The sequence below is a fragment of the Cynoglossus semilaevis genome, chromosome 11, assembly GCF_000523025.1.
Source record: "Cynoglossus semilaevis isolate Cse_v1.0 chromosome 11, Cse_v1.0, whole genome shotgun sequence".
In the NCBI taxonomy this organism is placed as follows: Eukaryota; Metazoa; Chordata; class Actinopteri; order Pleuronectiformes; family Cynoglossidae; genus Cynoglossus; species Cynoglossus semilaevis.
The window spans coordinates 12,079,796-12,098,795 of NC_024317.1; the positions used below are offsets into that span (position 1 = coordinate 12,079,796).

Genomic DNA, 19,000 nt, shown 5'->3' on the forward strand with positions numbered 1-19,000 from the left:
TGGGGAAAAAAGTGTAATGGCGCCCGCCCGCCGTGATACATTAAAGCTGCCGAGTATAAATCTATTTACAAGGTGTTTGTTGGAGGGAGCAGACCCAGCCGGAGAGTCCAATATGGAAAAAGGAGATGCGGGCTCCAGAATCAATATCACGTTAGGAAGGAAAATGGCACATTTTGAACTCACTGCCCTTAAATATCAGCACTCGATATTGTCTCAGCGCGTGGTGCATGCCCGGACTGAGCAAACAGATGAGCTGCTCTAACTTTCTGGGAGGGGAAAAGTGATGTGATCAGCATGATTTAGTCATAATCGAAATGCACCTGTGAGACCAGTACAAATGAGTTGCGCTGCGGATGTCACCGCTGTCAGGAGTGCGGTCAGCACATTTGTGGTTCAAACCCAAACGTTCTCGTGACAGCGGGCACATCGTTTCCTGCCGCTGTCACCCGCTCTCGTGCCACGGTGTCAGCCAGAGCGGGCACTGAAACCCCAGAGCCCGCTCGGAATTTTAAAGCATGTTTGCTGGTGCGTCTGTGTGTACCAAGTTGCTGAAGAGGAGAGGATGGCTTCCTCCGAATCTCCCAAACTTAAACTGACCTCAGCACAACCGTCAAAGGTTTTTCGTTTGTTTGTATTATTGAGTGAAAAGCGTTAAATTAATCCAAACTTTTGACAGGAGGAGGAATGAGAAAAACAAACGAGTCCCTGCCTTTTTTTTATATAAAGTTATCTACAATTTAAAATAAATACCATTTAAAAAAGTTTTTTTTTAATATTTTGCAAGTTAACTGGTAGCAGATTTGGTGTCATCAATGCTGTATCTCAGCTAGCAAGACGGTAAAATCGGGACCTTAGATTTAAAAACAAAAAGGAAAAAAAAAAAATGGAGGAAATACATTTTGTTCTTGGATCTCTTTACGTAAAGACTAAAGGTAGAAAGTCCTGGTGAATTCGCTTAACTTTAAAAACAATGGTGTCAAACATACGGCCTGCGGGCCAAAACTCGCCCTCTCGGGGGGGGGTCCAATTTGGCCCGTTTGATCCATTTTGAAAGTGGAAAAAATGCACAAACACTTCATGTTCGTGATGTTTTGTCAAATATTATTTCATTAGAAATAATATTTTCTAATAGATTTGTACCCATGTGCATGAAAAGAAAAGAGAAAAATGTGGACTTTTTGTGGGCTATTTATAGGGTATTTATGTTCTGATTGTCCTGGTCCGGCCCACTTCAAATCTAATCAGGCTGTGTATGTGGCCCCCCGGACCATGATGAGTTTGACACCGCTGCCTTAAACGGTCAATCCACTGCTGCGGCCACACGCTCAGAGGACTATGGAGTGTGTAGGGGAATCCCTGTCGCTTAAAAAAAAATCTGCTGCTGCTTTTAAAAATTGGTCTCAACTATCCAAACCCACACACTGCAAGCTGCGTTTTCAACCAGAGAACGTTTTCTTTGTGAAATTCTGGGGAAGTCTTTGGCACCAGGTCACAATCAGCTCCTTCTAAGGACTAAAACAGAGATCCTTAAGAATGTCCTTTGTCATTCTTGGTGAAAACCAAAAAATAAATGTGGATGGAGCCAAATCGAAACCTGACCTGACAAAAAAATATATCCTGTTAAAGTCATTATGGTCAGGATCCTTATAACTTTTTGATGGACTCATACATCGTTACAGGTAATTTCCACATCTATCTATATCTATATATATGTATATATAGATATAGCTATAGATATAGATATATATACATACATATACATATATATACATACATATATGCATATATACAAATACATACATATACATATAAATACCTATATGCATATATACATATACATACGTATACATACATATACATATAACTACATATATGCATATACACATATACATACATATATACATATACATACATATACATATATACACATATACATGCATATACACATATATACATATATAGACATATATACATATACACATATACATATACACATATACATATATACGTATATACATATATATACACATATACACATATATACAGATATACACATATATATACATATACACATATATACATATATATAAACATATACACATGTATACATATACACATATACATACATATGAAACCAGGCCATTTGCGTTTGCACAGTGTGAAACTGTCAGTGTAAACGTCTGTCTGAGAAACCAGGCCATTTGCGTTTGCACAGTGTGAAACTGTCAGTGTAAACGTCTGTCTGATAGTCTGAAACCAGGCCATTTGCGTTTGTACAGTGTGAAACTGTCAGTGTAAACGTCTGTCTGATAGTCTATCTGCATTCTATCCTGTGCAAATAGACCACGCTGAAACCCAAGCAATGCATTGCTCTGTAAACCAGACACACCTGGTACTGTCGCAGTGCTGCGTGGGCACCAGGAAAACCCCGGTACACAATAGTGTCCACAGGTACTGGGTTGCAAACCCAGCAAACAGTGTAATTACTGCCCTAATGAATCACCTGGAGTGGAAAAACCAACAGTGGAAAATTTCCTTAGGCTGGAACTTTACTCATTGTGTGACACTGAAGGTCGACCGTCGATACACAAGACGTGACGCCCGAGCAGCAGTCATTGCATCAGCGAATCGCAAATGATCATCATGGAACGTGACATTTTCTCACAGATACGTCTGCTGACTAATACGACTGGTGTCGAGGCAACTAGTTAACTAAATGTGAATTTTGTTTTGCAGAAATGCCACAGAGAACGACTTTCCTATAAACACTGGCTCTGCTCCGCTTTCGGCTTTTTTTCCCCCCTCCTCGACTCCTTTCGCTTTTGTAAAATTACATTGTCCATTTTAACCTTTTTTTTTTTTTTATGAAGTCCATAATGCAGCGAGGCAGGCGGAACAGGTGTGTGTCAAAAGCTTTTTATACTACTCTCTCCATCTTTTTGTTTTCCCCTGCTCTCCGTCTTGCCGTTCCCCCCCCGCTGGCTGCTCTGGCGTCGCCCTTCCTAACTCCACGTGTTTGCCCTCTTTTACCACTCTCCGTACCTTTGGCTCTGCCACTTTGCGCTGTCCGTCGCTAATGCCATCTCCTTTCTCTCTGCTCGCCCATTAGACTCTCTCTTTTTTTTAAACTCGCTCCTCTCTTATCTCAAAACGTTTCTTGCCGCCCTCCCCGCTGCCTGCCGCCCTCCCCGCTCTATCTCCATTTCCTGCTGTCAAACAGATTTACCTCCTGTTGCTAGAACAATATCACCTGCCTCTCCGTGCAGCAACACCTGCTTCTCTGCACGGCACTTCTGGTACATCTGGTGCAGGAGGGTTGGGGTCTCAACGAGAAAAGAAAAAGAAAAAAAAAAATCGCAAAAATCTACAGAATAATCACCGAGATGAAATATGTTTACACAGCTAACACGGCAAATCTCCCGACCTTATTCCCTGTTACCAATTTACATCTAAAAGCTGAGTCGAGCGGTGCAGTGACTTGTGTCATCGTGTGTGTGTGTGTGTCATGTGTGTCATGAGAAGAGACATGCTGCAAGTGTGTGGCTCGTCTGTCGGCACACGTGAGTAGAAGAAAGGCCCAGATGTGAAACTAGAGACAGAAAGGGAGGAGGGGTGGATGGATGGATGGATGGATGGATGGATGGATGGGGGCGGATGTGATCACAGAGAGCTGATCTCCCTGTCACTTGGCATCGATGCATGAACACATGTCCACACACACTGATGCATCACTTCACATACGGAACAAAAACAAGACACGTTTTCAGTCTGTTAAAGGCAGAATTAAAAAAAAAAAAAAAAAATTTGGTTATTTAAACGGCGACCCTCATCTAAAGTCACGTTTCTGGTGCTGTGCTCATTTGAACAAATGACGATTTAGCGCCTGATCAAATCAAAGGATCCGTTTATCAAATGAGTTTCTTCTGACTGGCCGGTGCATGAATAAACACTGTTTTATGGTCCCCTTGGTCAATTTATTCCTGGAGAAATGCATTACAGCTGGAGGCGTTATTGTGCAATAAAGAAAGTTCAGCAAAGCAAGAAGGGACCGCTATAAATCCTCGGTCACAACCAACAACATCCTTAATATCTTTTTAGTGAACCTGTTGGCAGCTGCCGCCTCTGGAATCGGCTTTTTAGACATTTGATTTGATGTGATTTTTTTTTTTTTTGGAATCTACCCCATGTAAACATTCCCAGCACACCGTCATACTGCATCAATAATTACATGCTAATTATGTGCTTCCTGTCGTAGCTAACGCACTAATAAATGTCTCTTTGCGTTCTATCATCCTGTCGTAGCTAACGCTCTAATAAATGTCTCTTTGCGTTCTATCAAAACTGTAAATAAACACGCGCCACATATGAACTGGTGAAACAGATTTTTTTTTTTTTTTTTTTCCCGTCTCTGCATTTCCTGGGGCGACACACACACGTGTGGGAGCCGTATGTGGGGATTTTCAAGATGAAAGGGTTTGTATTAATAAATTATAATATCGTAAATTATACAGTGTAGGAAAAGATTCTCTAAGAAGCTGGTACTGGTAGCTGAAGCTGCAGTCGATGTCTACAATTAGACAAGACGTTGACACACACCAAGGAGGATTTTTTTTTCCCCTCTCCTGTAGGGGGTGCTATTGTCATATTTGAAGGCTCTAGTCCCTACTAAAACGACATGGGTTTAAAATCTAATGCTGTAACAGAGTCAAAAAAAAAAAATTCCATAAGTAATTTATTAAAAAGGAATGTTCCAACATTCCATCGTTGGATTGTGCGACGTTCACTTTCTTTCATTTTTGTTGTTTTTTTTTGGGTACTTTCTGTCCTTCGTTATAGCTTCCAAGTGTAAGTCAGACTCTTCTGATGTCCTAGATATAAGGCTAGGTATTAATAGAAACTAATACCAGTACCAACTGCATTTGGATACTGGTTCCTGAACGATACTTTTTTTCCAATATTAATTTGATTTTACATTTTAAATTACAGTACAAATCTTAAGAGTTTTATTTTCCAGCTTTTCACGAAAAATCGACACGTCTGCTTTCTCCCCAAGCCCGCTCCCGGCTGACGGTGTGTCTCCGACAGTAAAGAATGTACCCTCTAAGGGTCAAGTCGGTTTTATTTGTAGAGCCCAGATTGAGAAAGTCCTCACTGGACTTCAAAATGTTCTCCTAAAAAAAAATGAAACATGAGGAATACGGAAGCGTATGGAGTCAAAGGGTGTGGATGATGTTTGCACAGAGACACCTGGCTGCCAGAAAAAAAAAATACAAATCGCCACCTCGCACAGTCAATACATCCAGACATCGGCGAGGGCTGATAGTTCACTAGGCAGCTGTTGCATCCGTGAGTGTGAGTGTGTGTGTGTGCGCCGCTCAAAACACACACAGTTCCACCACTGCTGCTGCTGCTGCTGCTGCGTCAGACGCAACCGGAATTCTGTGGTGGTAACCACAAAACATCGCTGGTAACCACGTATGGATTTTTTTTTTTTTTTGATCTTGGTCATGTGATTAACATCTGAGTAGCAAAACTTGACACCGAAAAATGAAGCATTTTCTTATTTGATACTCTACAGCCCCCCCTAGAGTATGATGTTACCACTGCGTCAAGTACTTATCTTATTCCGTCTGACGGCAAAAATCAAGTTATGTCGCGCCGGCGGAACTGAATTTTTCCGACGGACGCAGCTCTTCTTGCCAACGCACTGTAAACAGTAGCGCTGTACTTCAGTGACATAATGACAAACAATTATGTCCCCGTACATGTTCGAAAATACATCATACATTCTGGCAGTTTAAAACTTTCCATCAACGTTACGAGATGTTCGGGGACAGTATGCCTCCCTTTTATATGAACTGAAATCAGAGAGAAAACGTGTTCTTATTTCATGTGATTTAAGAACGAGAAAGAAGTTTAAGTTCTACACAAGGAAAATGACATCTTCCCCAGAAAGGGCTTCGGCTGTACTTTACCAGAAGAGCATTTCTCAGAAAAGAAAAAAAAAAAAACACGTAACATTCACTGCATTAATCATTTCTCTCCCGGCTCAGTGACCCATATGATAATCACCCTTTTCAGATAGTCCGTAATAATGGTTATTAAGTACAGGGGGCTAAGTATCGCGGCAGCAAGTGGAAAGACAGTCGGATGGTGAGGGAAAAGAAATTCTGCTGAAGGGGTTTTAGAATGTGATTAAGAAAACATGTTCACATCATCCTCCGAGAGCGGACGCGGATGCTTCAGAAATGTCCTTCAAAAAAAAAAAAAAAAGATTTTTGTTGTTTTATTTCTGCCCTCATCGCTTTGTTCGTTTAAGGTCACGTGTCACGACCGGTCCTGATAATGTTTACTAAATGTGTACTCTGGGCTTTATGCACTGCAGGGCTTAAGGATTTGTTGGTCGGGGGCTTTCGAAGCGTTAAACACAAGCGTTTCATTGCCAAATGTGTTCCATCACCTTAAATTAGTTAATTAGGAGTTATCATAGGGCTTTACTGGATATTCAATAAAGTCCTAAGGAGAGGTAGATTAAAACTTTTAGCAGGGAATCGATAACAGAAAAGGGCAGACGGGACAAAATGTCTACGAGCGTGTGTGAGTGAACGACAGAGAGAGAGAGAGAGAGAGAGGGAGAGAGAGGGACAAAAATTGGATTTTGGGCTGTGCCCTTGCTGATGTAAGTAAAAGTCTGGGTGTCAAAGGAATTGAAACCTAAATGTACTTTGAGGTTTGCCGGCCACTATCTGACACCACGGCCCTCATTTATCAAAGTGTCGGAGACCGGAGTGCAGATCTGGGACCAGCCTCATACGACACTAACTGATCACCTCAGGTAGTAGTAGCAAAGTAATAAAATGTAGTAGAGTAGGCCTCCTGTGTACACCTGTGTCCTTCCCTGCTAAGGTTTATTTATTTATTTATTTATTTTCCCATCTGAGTACCTTTATGATCGCACCCTACGAAGGTTGAGATACACCGCAGCTTAAGATTTAATTCCAACTTTACTGGACTTTGGCCAAAGAACGCATTCTTATTACAACTCTGAGACGTTTAAACATTGTTCATTGTACACTGTTTAAAATATATATTTATATGATTGAAGTCGCTAAGCTGTCGGCTGGACAGACAGCGATGCCTGTGGTTCGTCGTCATCCTCGTCTCATCTGTCCCTGGCTTTGAAGTAAGCTAACGATTAGCACCTTTTCTGTTGTGCACATTTTACTGCTAATATATATATATATATATATATTTTTGCATTGATGTTTTTTTTGCCAAGTTTTTACATTTAAGAAAAACTTAAATTCTTTGAATGCCTTAATGAATCTGTCATGCATTTACAGCCAAACCTGTGCCTGTGCTAACTTGCTAACAGCTAACGGCCCTCTGAAAACAGCAGGATGTTGTCGCTGGATCTGTGTTGTTTTACACTCTGGATATCAAAGAGATACCAAAAGGAGAGTGACACGGTGTGCACAGCGAGATGCGCCGAAATATTGTTTTATGACCGAGAAGATCCACCGTAAGCCTGACAAGAAAAACCAAAGCGGCGGCGTGGAGCAGCGGAGACACAGGGTCTGCCCAAGGACTAACTTTGATTCTCTATCGAGCGGGCTTGATGGATGAGTCCAGGTTTGGCAGAAGCAAGCCAACAGGGTCTGCCGGACTGTGCGAAAAGTTTTTTGTTTGGGTGGAGGAGAGCTGGCAGAGGATTGATCACCTGGCATTAGCGAGAGCATATATAAATGTTTAATTGTTTTTTTGTTTTGTTTTTTTGGTGATTGTACTGTGATGTAACGCCTTTATTAACGTTCAAGCTGTCACACATTTGAGACATGTACTCAACTGTACGCCCAGCTCCACACAAGATATGCGCTGAAACATATTAGCGGCTACTCTGGCGGTGAGAAGCGCTGAAGGGGAGTCTGTGCACGTTTCTGTGATTCCTTGGTTAATTTGCTTTTTTTTTATGTGGAGGGCGTTAAAGGATGCGAACGTACGTGTGCATACCAAGTTGAAGTAGCTAATCAGAGCTAAGGCTCTGTGACAAAAAAATTACGATTGCCGCAGGCAGAAATCAGTGGATTTGAACAGACAAAATGACATAAAACCATGTAGGATGGAAAAAATATATATATAAACAAAATATTAAATAATGTCTGATCAAATAATTAGAAAGTAATTATAATGATAGTTTTGTTTTTTTTTTCCCCAAACCTCCCGAGCCTGATTTGAACACTTAACCATTGATTAATGAGCTTGTGGACTTTTAGTCTTTTCACGAACGTTTTTTTGCCGAGGCACAGTCAGGTCACTTATTTTCCATTTTCCACCCATTTATATTAGTACGGCTCTAAAGTGGACCATTAAAAATTCAGTGGATTCCAGCTCACAGTGTTTGCCTCCATCAATCTGATCTTACCTCACTGCGGACCATCTGTGGATGCACACTTTTGTGGAGGTTAGTGGTCGGCTGAGCCGGAGTCCTTAAGGTTTTCTTAAATTGCGCGCTGTCGCAAACGTCCCCGTCGAAGTTGCTCTTCCACACCATCACCTGTTGGCGGAGCACAAGATGTACATCACAAACCCTCAAAAAGGTTTTGCCTGGTGTCTATTGCTTTAAGATGCACAAAGGAAGAGAGTTGTTTTGATTCGTCGATGCTAATCTAGAAGTCGATTATTTACCTGCTCATCAGCGCCTCCGGTGGCAAAGTACTCTCCGTTCCTGGAGAAAGCAACACTGGTCACTGAACCCTGAGATGAGCGGGGGGGAAGAAAAACACTTAAAAAAAACACAATCAACAAGGTCGTCTTCTGCGAAGAGTCAAGACACCAGCGCAAAAAAAATCAGGGAGACATTTAGAATCGCGCACGTTTGTGGAAAAGTCCAGACTCACACTCCCGTAGATAGAGAGAGATGGAAAAAAAGACATCCGGAGATGTCAAGAGTCGGACATTGATGTGTGTATGTTGCGTGTGCTTGACCGATGACACTCAAACCCGCCACAAAAACCCACCACAAACTCTCTCGGTATATACCTCCGTTTATTTCTGTTCTAAAGGTCACGGAGCAAAAGACACGGTCACCTGTAACAGCCCCGAGACTCTGACAGTGTTCAAACGGGAGACGGAGGGAGGGGAGAGGAAGCAAACAATAGAACATAAAAGGAAAAATGGCGAACAGGCACTGTGAGGTAGCTGGCTCCTGTGGCTAGCACCCAGACGAGCTGGTTTGGGTGAGGAATGGTTTCCCAGAAGCACCTGAGAGAAGCAGACAGTGTCACTATGGCAACCAAACGGCCTGACAGACAGCATGTTCTGTCTGTGCTCTGACTAATGCCTGCTGCCAGGCTGGCACTTGCCACGGTCAGACACACATGAACACACATTCAGAAAAATACATACACACACACACACACATACACACACAGAAACACTCACACAGTCAGTCAGCCGTGTGAAGCTCACTGGCACATTACTGAGGCGAAATAAATAAGAACGCGGCAGAAAGCAGACAGGTGCCAGATGATGTTTACAACCACTCGCGGCTTAGTTGTTGTTGTTGTCGTTGTCGTCGTTATTGCTATTATTACGAATACTTTTCTTCTGCACAACGCGTTAAAGTACAAACAGACATTGTACGGATTAATGGTAAATTATGACCAGTTATTTTTCTCGCCTTCTCGTTTTGATTTGAAATAGAACTGCTCTGCATCTTTTTAATTGATAAATAGTGGACTACGTGTCATGCGCAAGAAAAACCAACCGCTAATCTCTACTATTTTGCTTGTTTTGATTTGAAATAGAATTGCTCTGCATCTTTGCAATTGATAAATAGTGGACTACGTGTCATGTGACCCGCAAACTTTTTGACTCGTGGCCCACAATAGGTCCTAAAATTTGACAACAGGGTCGGGTCAGGAGCAGAGAGATGTTAGTTGGTGTAAAGTAAGATAAATGACATGTAAAAGTCATGCATAAAAGCTAAAATGCTAAACTGCTTTTTGCCTTCTCTACGACCGTCTATCGGGAAAACGTGGGCATTGCAGGGAAGAGACGTAGAAGTATAATCGCAATACAAGCCAATTATATAATTTGGATAATTTTGTTGGGCCGGATTATAATGCTAAACGGGCCACATCAGGGCCCCGGGCCTTAGTTTGCCCATGCCTGGACTGGACGGTAAATGATCACATTTGTAAATCTGTGTTTATCTTTTATTATGAAAACTCTTGGCCCATGATTGGAATGAAGCGCAGGTAACACGGCGAACGAAAAAGCAAATAGAAACAGGGTGATAAAGGGAAGGGCCACATTTAGAGCTGACTCAGCAATTTATTTATTTTTTTCCCCACATGTCTCTAAGACATCCAGACAGTTTGTCCGGCTTGCCAATTTTTTTTTACCGAGACGTGAGAGCAGGGAGGCGCTCGAAAAGGAATTGCAAGCAAATGGACAGGATAAAGGAGGTGTGAAATACGAGTAGAGGAGTTACAGTGAACGAGCAGAGAGAGAGAGAGAGACGATGTGGAGGGAGGAGGTGAGGGGCGAAAGGAACCGAAACAGAAACAGAAACACAGGTTTGCTTCCTTCCAACAACTCTCAAATGACTCATCGTGAGTGGGCCGTCCATCGGCCTGGCAAGGACTGAAATATAGCACATCCATAATAATAAAAAAAAAAAAAAAAGGCATCATATGCACAAAGTCACACCCAGGATGGAAAAGCAGACTGAAGACTTGACAAATTAAGATCTGATATTACAGCCGCTCTCAATTAATACGGAGAGGGAACGCAACGGTTCAGACACTCACACTAATGAGACAGCAATTCATTTATCATTGGCTGAGAGGATATTTTGGTTCAACAAAAAAATCAAGTGGAAGCCACTCGTGTTATTGTTGAGTGGGAACAGATCAAGGTGAACAGAAGAAGAACAGTGCTCTCTCTCTCTCTGTCTCTCTCTCTCTCTGTCTCTGCCCTGTATAAACATTTTGCGAGGTACCTTGTAAAATAAGAAGTTTATGTGTAAATAAATCAATCCTTAGTCTGGATGATGAACTATAAACTGCAGCACCTGATGGTAATCATAACATGAGATGGGCATTGCTTTTTTACTGCTTTTTTTTTTTGCATCTTACGTCGGATCGAGCGTCTAATCTACTGATTGGAGGACGTTTACTGCTTTTTTTTCTTTTTTAAGTTGCATCTTACGTCGGACCGAGCGTCTAATCTACTGATTGGAGGACGTAATTCTGTCATTTTATTTCGTCCGCCGTCTGTAGGACAATCCTTCGGAGGACAACTATTTTAGGAATATCATAACACTACGTCGCATTTAAGACTTTGTTGTGAAATTACAATCCCGATTGATCGCGATTAATGACGATTAAAACGCACCTACGCGGCAAGACGTAATTACGGAACTCATGCAAAAGGCGCTTGCTCCTTTATTAGGTAGTACACGGCTTGACTTTTTTTTTTTATACGCAAATTCATACTGTCTGCTCTATTCAAACCTTACAACAACAGAAGAAGAATCACTTTCAGCCGGTCCCTTTAATCACAGCAGTGGTCCGTATAGTGGTTACGATGGATGGCCTTTCTCACACACCTAACAGAGACTAGTTTAGGACAATGTGATATCGAACGCAAAGCCTCCTGGTGGCAGGAGGGAGTCCAACCACAACACCAATCCGGCCCCGAGCTCTGAAATGTGAACTGTCGCCAAAAGGTAGGGAGACGAACCGAAAACCCTTCAGAGTCGGCCGGGTGCTTACCTGGTGTCCATGCAGCGTATACAGCAGCTTGCCCTCCACCAGGTCGAGTACCTTCACGGTCGAGTCACTTGACGCAGTAAGAAGGAAATTTCCACTGGAGTGAAAAGACAAGCTGTTCACGACACTGTTGTGGACTACAAAAAAACACACACAAACACAAAGGGGAGGTTTACACTCACAGGCGAGTAATCATATACAAGTGCACTTTTTCCAATTGTTGGACATGGAAAAATCAAACATTTATTACATTCACCCAAAGAGATGTAAGGGTGAGACACATAAAGCTAAATTAAAATCCTACAATCATATTTACATGATTTACATAAAGCTCTATTTTCTATACACTCTATATTCAGATTGGGTCTCTATAATATGTTGCTCAAAGACACTTTGGTAGGTATTATACCAATCACTACCAACAAGGGTGCTTGTTACCAAAACTGCACACCACAAACCCAATACTGCAATATATTAAACTTTTAAAACAGCATATATACCATGTTACATCAAGCACTTTACAGCAATCTATACTTTTCCGACAAGAGACGCTTTGTGACTAGAGGAGACAACTGAAAAATTAAAAAAAACCCAGCAGCAGCAGGGATAGACTGTTCAAAAGTGCCCTCTGCTGGCAGCAACATGCAATGACAGGAAAACACAACCAGGCACTGACAACAGGGTTGTGGGAGAAATAAATGTTGGAAAATAACTTTTTTTTAAAAGGAGTTATTAATTGTAAAGAGGGTCTCATTTGAGGAGGATTAAACCTTATCACTACCATCAAACACCAATGTCTGCTATTTATTTTATGTGTAATGAGAATGAAACAGCAAGAGCGCTGCATAAAATCAATAGTTTTACACTTAAGGCCGAGGTTAAGTAGAAAATAAGAGCAGAGTTATCTTCACTTTGAATCTCTTTGAATGAGATCGATTACCGGGTTTTTACAATTATTTTAAATCTTGCAGCGCAGAGTTGTTAGTAAATTAATTGCATGATAAGTCACCTCGAGAAAGCGAGCACGGGTTCGAGATGGGCCTGTTATTTACAGAGAAACATTTGTTGATACATTCTGTTTAAAGTCAAATTAAAACCGTAAATTGAATGTTTTTTTTTGTTTTTTTAAATATAAGAGAAATCTGATTTAAATTTACCTTTGTAGTGTTGTATCATTTTATGAGATCTGATGTCCCACACCTTAACAGAGTTGTCAGTACCGGCAGCAGCAATGCAAGTCCCGCTCGGGTGAAAATCCACATGATTTGCATATCTTAGAAGAAAATAACACATAATAGAAACAATTAACAACACGACCTATTCGTTAAAGGGTTGTTTTTTTTTAAACAAATGTCTATCTTTCCCACAGTTCTTCAAGAATGACTTGTAGAGTTTTGTCGACTATTGTTACTGCATTTTTCATAGTAAAAAAAAAGCACTTGCAATGCAATATGACAGTCCAGTAATGGGAAATTGTCAATAATTTTTTAATTTAATGACCCCCAAAGTGATGGACAGATGGAGCAGGGCTCGTTTACACTATAAATATATTGTATAAAACTGCAGTATATATTAAAGTGTATCTAATCCATGTATAAATGCAGGTTTATTGAGTATATTCATAGTTTTATTTTAAATATGCACTAAGCAGTACTCAGTGGACCTCCAGAGGTTGAGAACCTTCTTGTTAGAAACTCTCATCTAATCCAAAACTCTCACCCAACATGTTCATAGAAGGAATGAATACACTCTCGGCTATTCTTGTCCCACAGCTTAATGGTCTTATCGTCACTGCATGACACAATCAACCGATTGTCTGGCGAGAATCTGCAAAAAAAAAAACCCAAAAAAAAACCAAACATTTATTTTCATTTAAATTCATGAATTTATATTTTAACACGATAGAGGCTTTCCAAAAATGTACAGTACTTGTGAAAGGATTCTTACTTAGCACATCGGACCCAGTTGATGTGTTGGTTAAGAGAGAACAGGAACTTTTGTCTGTGGACCGTCCACAATTTGACAGTTTTGTCATCCGAGGCAGTGACCATAGTCTGTCCATCTCCAGAGAAGTTAACGCTGCGAACAGTAGCCGTGTGAGCCCGAAAAACAGTCGAGTCGGCCTTCCTGTATGTTCACGGACGAACAAAAAAGAAAAAAAAACACAACAGCAGAGTTTGAAACAGCAGCAAGCGTGTTCTGCTGAAATCCTTTTTTGGAACTGTTGGAACTGTTAACGCTTAAGAAAGAAATTCCTAAATAAATGAAGAAAAGCAGGGACCTAGTGGGCACCCAAAGACGAACAGTCTTGTCCCTGGAGGCCGACGCCACCAAGTGGCCAGAGGGGGAAAACTGAACAGAGAACACAGCATCTTTGTGTCCTTCAAAACGATACGCTCGCATCTGAGGTTTCATGTTCCAGATTATCACGGAGCTGTCCATGGAGCCTGTGACTGGAGAAGGAGAAGATAAAACACACCACGTTAGAACACAAGCAAGGCAACAACACCGCAGGTGCTTAGGTTGGTCCAAACAAGTAACACAAATCCAGGCAGTTACCGATCTGCTTCATGGTGCAGCTGAAGTCCACGCTCGTCACAGCATCCTTGTGTCCCTTGAAGTGTCTCTCCAGGGTTGGATCAGACTATGTAGACAATGAGAGGGACAGTGAGCACTAGCAGCATATTAGGACCAGAGCAAACTTGATTTCAAATCGCATGCATTTTATTACAACCACGTAAAACCACAGAACCGTAACCCGACCAGATGCGCTGAAGATCATTCAAATTGTCCGTCTAATATTTTATCACTTAGCAGCTGCATCTCATGTATATTTAAAATGTTTTGTGCAAAAGGACAGAGATTAATGTTAAATCATGGTATTGTGACATTTTTATCTAATACCACGCTATCATAGCAACATACCAAAAACGACTGCCTCATATTGTTGAGTTATACAGTGAGTTATTACAACGTGTCAGATAAGGCCCCAAAAACATTTGCTGTTGTGTGAGAAACTTTTAGTTTAGTTTCCTTTTACATGGTCATGTAAAAAAAAAAAAACTAGGTGACTATATAGAACTACAGGTTGTACAACTTTCCAACACCTTTAAATTAAAAAGTCTAATAGGTTACAAAATATTGGTTTAAACAAGTGCACTAGTGAGTTGAGATAAAAGTCAAAATATCAAAGTATCATTTTAGGTAGTGACATGTGCAGTTTTTTTTTTTATCACATATTTGTTTGTAAATATCTGTGTTTTCGTAAGGGAAGTTCTGCAGGTAAGGAGATATTCCTTGGCTAATTTATTTGCTCTGGTTTTCTATATTAGCTCCATATCTATGTACATTTTGGGAATACTGATGCAAACGTTGTTTCAAGCCGAATGCACTGAATGCGACAGTAACACTTCTGGCAGGGATGGACTTTTTTAATATCCCTCATAAATTTGAAATATTTTACGCGGAAGTAGAATAATATGACGTCAAACGCCCCCCTTTATGGAAATGCGCACAGGCCACAAAGCTGAAAACTCGACTTGGCAAATAAAGTTGAAAACCGGCGCCGCTGAAACTTGTAACTTTTTTGGGGGGACTTTAGATTTTGTTAAGTTAAAACAACAAACACACAAGCCTGTGTATCTTAAGTATTCTTCGCAGACGGGGCCTCAAATTCGTCTGTGATTGTGGATAACAAACAAAGTAAGCCTATCGGGTTATTTTTAAGCCCAGTATTTAGACTGTCAGGCACATATTTTTGTGACTGTCACAAAAATGTGACAACACTAACACTAAATGTGCTGTTTCTGTGCGTTTAAGCTGAAGGTGGAAAAGTTGACGTTTGTTACTCTTTTAAACACTTTTGAAGTGGCGTGAGAGAGTGTGTGTGTTATATGGTAGGCAGTGCTGCCTTAAAATACAAACGCAGGGTTTATTGCCAAACACAGAGCAGGCTGAGTTACCAAGGAGACGTTAGCCGCCCTAGCTGCAGCTCCTTGTCAATAAGTGGCCGTTAAATTCGGAGCTAGATACTCTCAGCTGCCGCATGTTTGTGTTTAGGTATATATATACAACATGGCTGAGCTGCATGTTATCGGCCAGATCGTCGGTGCGAGTGGTTTCCCACAGAACAGCCTGTTTTGCAAGTGGGGAGTTCATATAGGGGGAGCATGGCGTCTTCTGTCCGGCCTGAAGGAGGGTCAGACCCAGGTGGATATGCCTCAACTTGGAGACATGGCGTACTGGAGTCACCCCATCGATTTGCATTTTGCTGTTAAGGGAATCCAAGGCTGGCCAAAGCTTCACCTCCAAGTGTGGCACCAGGACTCCTTTGGGCGCTGCCAGTTGTACGGATACGGCTACTGCCACATCCCTTCCAGCCCGGGACAACACCGGATAAACTGTGTGACCTGGCGGCCACTGGGATCCTGGCAAGAGCAGTTCTCACAATTGTTTGTCGGTGGTGGACCGCAGCTCCGCAATCCGGATTTGATATACAGCGGTGCGGATAGATACAGGCTGCACACAGAAGCAATGGGGACCGTGGAGCTGGAGCTGGGCGTTATCATGAGAAACTTTGACAAATATGGCGTCGAAAGTTAACGCTGTGATATTTAGGGAATTAATTGATGTGCAGATGGTGGAATTGATTTTTTTTTTAGATTTGTTGACTTTTATCTAAACTGCTTTTGTACTTGTATACGTAAATAAAGAAAAAACGAAGTTGCCTGACAAGTTTGTTTGTTTGTTTCACGTTCGTACCACAGTATTATATGCACAAACGCTAGATCAGGGCTTTTGGATAATCTTTTGGTTTATAAATGTTTTATATATTAATACTTTCATATTTTCTATCGTTATTTATAATGTTTTTTTCATTTATAGATGATAGATATAGGGGATAGATGACCTCCTAGAGTTAAACATGCACACCTTGGAGGTGGAGCAGATACCCCTACATATATTTGTAAAATAGGGCGACTTCCTGTTCTGAAAAAGGTTGAGGATTCCAGGGTTAGATGGCTTTGTCTGCAATAGAACAACCAAGTATCTACATACAATATAAATACACGACACTGATTAATGTACTATTCAAATCTAACATACACATTAGTGTGTATAACACCAGGTACTCTGACAAATACTCTGAATCACCTTGTGCAAATTTTGCGTAAACACATACGTCCTGATTTCATATATTTTGAAATGTACACCTTCAAAACTTTGTTCCACGGCTTCATCCCACGTTTGCAGCAACATGTTCTCAGGATAATGTTTAAGATGGTCAAAACACTCCCCTGACGATGAACATGAAATGCCTTTGCAGCTTTAAGACAATTACTACAAAAGTAAACGTATAAAACAAGGGAAAACAACACCTGCGGCCGTTAAATTGGTGACATGTTTTACGACGAAAACTGCATTTAAGAAACCAACTTTATGTCAACAAGCGTCAGACTGCTTCACTCACCATCGCTGATGCCATATTTCCCTGATATCGTTCAGTCCCCGCCCTGTCGCCAAGAATAGTGGCGTTAACTGACACGTTAGACAAAATATACGGCGACGTTGGTTGCACTTGCAGCTGAAATTAACAGATATTAACGACAGCCACTTGTGAGCAACCGTTAGCTTGCCGCTGTTAGCTCTGCGGACAACACACAGTTGAGTTTACGCGCCGCTATTGGGCGCTGAGCGTCTCCAGGTTTCTTAAAGGGGAAGGTGAAATTATAATCTGTTTGTCGACAGAAGTCTTATCGTCACCATGATCAGTATGTAGAGAAATAACGCAATAAAATCACACATAACCGTAGGAATTTGTTGAAGAAATTATTTAAAGTGTCTAACCGATTAAAAGAAATCCACATAGGAATTGTAGTGATGCACATCTCCCACCAGATGTCAGAATTGTGTCAGAATGACTCCTTGGTAGCGAATTTGTATATAAAAGGACAAGGAAGTTGTATATTCCGTGAGTCCAGAAGGTCGTCATTCAGTTCGTTATTTCCACTGTTGCCTAATCAGGCTATTTTTTAAATCTTTGTTCAGTCGACTGATTGTTAGAGTCGGTGGAGTTTTGTAACATGTTGATCAGGTTCGTTATTTCCATTGTTGCCTAATCAGGCTATTATTTTTATCTTTGTTCAGTCGACTCCACTCGGTGGAGTTTTGTAACATGTTGATCAGTGTCCTATAACGTCATTTCTTGAAATGTTACGTATTTACAGTAAACTGTTTTGTAAGATTCAATTATTTTTCAATGTGTAAAAAAAAGGAACTCAAACATGCAAATGTTTAAAAAAAAAACATTTTCAATTGTGTTGGCTAATTTCAAAAGCCATTAGTAATTGAATCCTTATCTTGTCTATGAGCAAAACTGTGAAATATTAGCCTTGGCCGCTACACAATGTTATATTGTTTATAATTTCATACTTTATGTACTTGTTGGACACTTTAAAATGATAAATCATCTCCACCACATCTTTCTAAAACACACCTTTTACCCGGTAGTCTGCGAAGAATTGCGTGTATGTATGAAAATAAAGATTGTGTTATAATAATCCTCCAATAGAATTGTTTGTACTTTTAGACAACTCTGTGCTGTATACTCATTGGCTTTTATAGTATAGCGTTTTGGTGTCTTGTGGAGTTCAGAGCTGTGGTATGTCAGTCTCAGTGCGTTTGGGTCAACGTTTCTCTAATCGACATCGACCGAAGCTTAAACATAAATATTTAGGGTGGCACTAGGATGAACTAACTGATTAGTTTCCCGTTTCTGTTTACCACAAAATTGACTATAGAGTGAATAGCTCAACTCGTGTTTCTCATGTTTGAAGGATAAAAACAATATGCCTTCCTTCACTGAACCCTACGGCACAAATATTGACATAAACAAAAATACACACACACAAGGTTAAACAAACAAACAAAAAAGATCAAATGCCATATTTGCACAAATAAGTGAAATGGTTCCAGGACTAGTTTGTATTGACTGTCAATATTTACACTGAGCTAATTCCTCAAGGCCCTTCCAATCATCAATACTACCGTGCACATTTCCTGGACGCATCAGAGCATTCCATCAGCAACAATGGATTTACATTCAGAGGGTAGTGTTGCATAAGAGACAAAAAAAAAAAAAAAATTCCATACTATTACTCAAGCCACACCTTGATACCTATTGTCAGTGTCCTTTGAGGGCAGGAAGGTATTTAGTTGTTCCA

The 19,000-nt window shown here is 40.9% G+C and overlaps 2 protein-coding genes across 4 annotated transcripts in view; one reads left to right on the forward strand and one right to left on the reverse strand.

Annotated features, from left to right (window-relative positions):
* Positions 1–17,740, reverse strand: part of poc1a (POC1 centriolar protein A) — a 34,830-nt gene extending 17,090 nt beyond the window's left edge. For 2 of the 3 annotated variants that reach the window (XM_025060242.1, XM_017036558.2), the window contains exons 1-9: positions 14,703–14,905; positions 14,337–14,421; positions 14,059–14,230; positions 13,725–13,904; positions 13,497–13,604; positions 12,935–13,050; positions 11,781–11,914; positions 8,686–8,754; positions 8,423–8,554 (exon numbers count right to left, since the gene is read on the reverse strand). In XM_025060242.1, coding sequence (XP_024916010.1) covers positions 8,423–8,554; positions 8,686–8,754; positions 11,781–11,914; positions 12,935–13,050; positions 13,497–13,604; positions 13,725–13,904; positions 14,059–14,230; positions 14,337–14,421; positions 14,703–14,720 — 1,014 coding nt within the window. In that variant the 5' untranslated portion in view covers positions 14,721–14,905. Of the gene's footprint in view, positions 1–8,422; positions 8,555–8,685; positions 8,755–11,780; positions 11,915–12,934; positions 13,051–13,496; positions 13,605–13,724; positions 13,905–14,058; positions 14,231–14,336; positions 14,422–14,702; positions 14,906–17,247 lie in introns of those variants that run through there. The other variant, XM_008320596.3, reaches the window with a different exon arrangement.
* Positions 15,034–16,501, forward strand: b9d2 (B9 domain containing 2). The gene has a single exon (XM_008320594.3). The coding sequence runs from the start codon at positions 15,852–15,854 to the stop codon at positions 16,377–16,379; it is 528 nt and encodes a 175-aa protein (XP_008318816.1). The 5' UTR covers positions 15,034–15,851; the 3' UTR covers positions 16,380–16,501.
* Positions 17,741–19,000: the final 1,260 nt, after the last annotated feature.